Raw genomic sequence first — 5,149 nt, forward strand, 5'->3', positions numbered from 1 at the left:
AAGCCTATATATTTGGCAAAATATAGGTTCAAACCTTTCTGCTATCTATGAGCAAAAATCCAGGCTTACATAATATTATTTTGGCTAAAATCTTAATCGGGTCCTTTTTACAAATTGATCCAAATACCCTATTAATTAGTATACATTTTCGTTAAGTGATTCAATCCGTTTGATAGAAAATAAATAAAAAGAGTTATTAGCAAAATAATTAAATTTCCACATAGGCATCAAGATTCAAAATATAACGAAAAATATAGAGGCACTAAAAACAATTATAATAAAAAATTAAAATAATATTCTATTAACTGAAAGACTTGTGTGAGCTAAGCATTTAACAACATTAAATTGAATTTTAATAAAAAAAAATTAATCATCAATTCTGGCTGTCGTGCTGACATACTTTTAAATTTAATAATGGTAGCATAAAAAGTAGTTAACGAGACTTGTAAATAAGATGGATTGCGGTGAAAATATAAACGATTAAAGGTAATATTACTACTAACTTCATTCGGATATGGAAGAAAGAATAAATTTATTAAGTGATTTTCTATAAATATAAAATTAAGGAGGATTTTCCCAATTTAAAAAATATATGAAAGCAAATTTTTCTTTCTTTAAATATTTCCAAGGGGGAGGGGTGGATCAAACCTCTCCCTTTTCGTCTAAATATCAATATTTTAAACCACGCGTTTTTATGCTTCCAATTATAGATTTATTAGCATTATAATTAATTTTAATTATTTACAATTAATAAGAAGATAAGTATATAATAAATGTGTAAATAAGTATATATCATTAATCTTTGTTAATTAATAATTTTTTTTGTAATTAAAATAAAAACAAATTGAATTTTTCTGCTATCGAAAAGGCAGAAATCCTTAAAAAAAATAAATACGCTGGCCTCGCCAACACTTTGTTCATTCCTATCGTTACCAATACCCTAGGCATGTTTGGAAACGAGGCCCTCAATTTCATCAAAATCATAGGGAAAAATGAGACAGATCTCAGGGGATCCCAATGAAGGATTTTACCTTCGCCAGCGGATAATATATACCCACCTTTTTTTTAAATATATATATATATTTTTTTTATAGTATCCATTTTAATATATATTTTTTAATCCTCTGTAAATTATATAATTTATTTTATAATATTTTTTTTAAAAATAATAAAAAAGTCGAATATCAAAAAAAAAAAAAATTAAAATTGGTAGTAAAAGAAGGTTTAATAATCAAGTGGTATTTTAAAGATTTAATAAGTTTTGTATACAATTAAATTCTCAGCCATAATATTATTATTTCATTTTTACAAAATGTGTATAATATATATTAGAGATCTGCAGAGGTACAATTTTCCCTCCCCGGTAGGGATTATTTTTAAGAAAATTTCGGCCCGGCTCGGTTTTTATATTTTCAGACCCGGCCCAGATTTTTTAAAAATTAATTACATTATTTTTTAATTTTTAGTTAGTAATGGCGATTTAAATTATTTAGCTTTAAAAATATGTCCCGGCGTGGGTATCTATTGGCCCGGACCGGGTATATTTAAAAATATTTATTACTTCTATTAAAAAAAAGTTAACTTCCCCCTTGCTGTCAAACTCTTAATCTATGCTAAAAAACATAACTCAAAACCTTAATACCTATGTTATGATTTCAGTTTTTATTATAAACATGACAGCTGCTGGATTCCATGATGCAAAAGGCTGATGGCCTGCATTGTGACAGGGTTGAATAGGTTTTTTAATTGAATCCTTCATAAAGAAAATGTAAGAGCTACGTCATGTGCCTGATTACGATTTGCCATTATATTATATAAATTTTACTATACATGATGAATCTAAGTTCCGGATATCTCGTTTTTCCAGGAAACTGTAAAAAATTTTAAAAAATATATCATTCACTTGAATTTGAAGTAAAGTTTGTAACATTTACAATAATAATCATATTTTTTATAGAACAATGAATTTCATCCATCAAGTTATAATGATCTTGTTAATAAGCTATGACCCTGGATTTTTAAGTTAACAAACAATGAACGTTTTTTGAATGATACTTTTATCGCAAAATAATATGTATGTGATTTTTTTTGGATTAATTAACATAAATATCTTAAATTCATATATAATATATTAAATAATAATATGTTGATAATTTGTTCTTTTAAATCTCTAGGCAAAACTAAAATTTTGCTTTTTCCTAACCCGTTTGTCAAAATAAAAAAAAATATTTTTTTAAGCTAAAATAAGATATTATGACAAAATTATTAATGATATTATACTTCTCTGTCGCAAATGCCCAAATTACATTTAATCCGAATTTGGAAGAAGGTAAAAAATAAATTTATTTTAAAATATTTTTTTCTATTTAATTTTTCCGTTTAAAGGATTAATAAGCAGAACCTATATAATAAGACCCGGAGAAATTTACCCCAAAATTACTTTCCCATCTTACAAAAGTTATTTTGCCAAAAATGGACCAGGAAACCTAACTGATAAGGGTAGAAATCAAATGGAGAGAACAGGTAAAGAAATTTACAAATATTTAAAACCCGTCCCATCTCCATTTTTTGGCAATGAGAGTACATCTTCCAAATGGATTTGTAATAATATTAGTTTTGATTTTAAACCCAATATCAACACATTCATTTACTCCCTAAAGATGCCAGAATGTATTGAAAGCGCTGTAATAATCGCGAAAGAATTACATATCGAACAAAATTTTAGCAGTGAATCTTGGCGTAATATTATTGAGATACCCCCCACACCTGACCTATTACTTTCAGGAGGCATACACTGTAAATCTTTAGTGAAATATATTATCACGGATTATCTCCCAAATAGCCAACTATTTATAAACTTAGTTGAAAAAAATAAAGACATGATATCTTTCGTTTTCGAAGAAGCTGGTCGGCCTCAGGCCAAGGATTTTCCAGTCATGATAGTACCTATAGCGGATACCGTAGCTATGGACAAATTGCTTAACAATCCTCTGCCAACATGGGTCAATGAAACTGTTTACGAAAGACTTCAATCAATAGCCAATTTTTTTTTCACCAATTTGGGCAAAGGAAATGATCATATTCTCAAATATTCATCAGGATTTTTGATGAGAAAGATCTTAAATGACATGAAGGAAAGCAGTGATAGCTTTGAAAATAATCAGTGCAATGCAGATAATGTTAGAAGAGTCCATGTATATCTTGGACAAGATTATGCTCTGGCTCTATTTTTATCAATGCTTGATATTCCGATAACCAATAGACCCGGTTTTGGTGCAATTATAACACTAGATCAATGGAGAACTACTGATTCTAAATATCTGGTCAAGGTATCTTATAAAAACTATGAAGGAGGTTTTTATAAAAGATATACTAACATTATCGACTATAACGATTTTAAGATTTCATTGGCTCATAGAATCCCAGAAGATTCTGCGGAAACGCAAAAATATTGTATACTAAGTAGATAGAGTATAATATTAACTGTCTTCCTATAATAACTTTCAAACGTATTTGAATATTATATAATATTTATATTAATGGCGGATATTTGAAATATAAATACTTGCTTTATGATTTATTCTAATTTTATTTAAAAATATAATTTTTTGATTTGTAGTGTAATAACTTATGTATATATTCTAAATTTCCTTGGGCTAATTTATTTAAATAATACTTTCCAATGAAGTGAGAAATTTTTCCTTACAATGGATATTAATTTAAATGTTCCTTAACAAGTACAGTGGCATATTTAGAATGTGGCTAAATGGATACACCCCCCCCCCTCCGGTATTTTTTTAACCTTATTAATAAAATATTAAAAATATATTTGCACTAGAGACCTGCAAATGAGAAATTTTATCGACCAAAAATGACCTTACCCATGTGAGAAAAACTTTTTAGACCTCATCTAAAAATAATAAAATATTTACCCAAAACTCTTTTTTTAGTATATGTTATAAGAAATAATCTAAATGGAAAAAATTATAAAATAATATACAATCAAACCTTTGATATCCCAGATTAAATTTAAAATAGTAGCAAATATATTCAAACCCGATATTTTCCTTTTATTTTATCGGGTATGGAAAAGAAATGTTGTCTTATATTTTAATAAGAGGGGATTCAGAAAATTTCTATTATTTTGATAAAATTCGTCTGTAGTATAAATTTAGCACTTTTAAATGTGCAGAATATATTTTGAATATATTTGTAAATCATTTCGTATAATTTTAATCAAGAGATTCATATACATTTATGATTGCTTTATAAAAAAAATCAACCATAAAAATTATAAAATATGATTATCGTTTCTTTTTTTATTTTAATTAATTTAATTATGCCTACCGATTTATTGATATTCAAAAGTTCCTATTGAAAGCAGTGGTGTCACTAGGGGAGCGCAGGGACGTGAGCCCCCTGAAAAATTTGGATAGCCCCCTGAAGCAAATTTTTTTTTTAATGGCTCCTTAAAATCCCCTTGAACTAAATATAATTTTTTTTTAATTGCCCCCTGAACGATTTCTTTTATAATTTTATTGGTAATATATAGATTTCATTTTATTATTTAAAAATTAATAAAACTAACATTTTTATACTATTTTAATTATTAGATTAGAATAATACATATAAATTATATTTTCACTATGAAAGCTTGCAATCAAATTCTGTGATAAAAATATATCAATATCACACACTAAATATTAATTTAGCATTAACATTTGAAGTTTAATGGACTATTATTATTTAAATTATTATATAACCCTAATTAAATAAATATAATCATTTATTAAGAAAATTAACAAATTTAAAATTGTAATTAGCCGAGTTGAAAATACTACAACAATATTATTGATTTTTAAATTTAATTATCATGCCTCTTCCTAAAACAATTTACAATGTCCATATCAAAATAATATAAAAAGTAAGTAGACATAAAGTTTATAATCATCTATTATATATAATTATTTATAAAATATTAGGTAAAATGCCACTTTTACAGATGTATTTGATAGTTGCATAATATATTACAGTTAATATTTTTAAAATTTTACTAGTAAATGCTTTTGATAATAAACATAGGTAATAATTTACATTCAACTATTTAACGCCATCTATTTTTTCAAAATATTATTAAAATTAAAGGTTA

General features: G+C 26.0%; 1 protein-coding gene across 1 annotated transcript; it reads left to right on the plus strand.

Moving 5' to 3' along the window:
• Nucleotides 1-2,073: 2,073 nt before the first annotated feature.
• LOC135923793 (uncharacterized) lies at nucleotides 2,074-3,562 on the plus strand. The gene is made up of 2 exons (XM_065458738.1): nucleotides 2,074-2,329; nucleotides 2,386-3,562. Exons 1-2 carry the CDS (start codon nucleotides 2,254-2,256, stop codon nucleotides 3,468-3,470), a joined length of 1,161 nt encoding a protein of 386 aa, XP_065314810.1. The 5' UTR covers nucleotides 2,074-2,253; the 3' UTR covers nucleotides 3,471-3,562.
• The last annotated feature ends 1,587 nt before the right edge of the window (nucleotides 3,563-5,149 follow it).

Source organism: Gordionus sp. m RMFG-2023, chromosome 2 (assembly GCF_954871325.1).
Source record: "Gordionus sp. m RMFG-2023 chromosome 2, tfGorSpeb1-WG-v2, whole genome shotgun sequence".
NCBI classification, from domain to species: domain Eukaryota; kingdom Metazoa; phylum Nematomorpha; class Gordioida; order Chordodea; family Parachordodidae; genus Gordionus; species Gordionus sp. m RMFG-2023.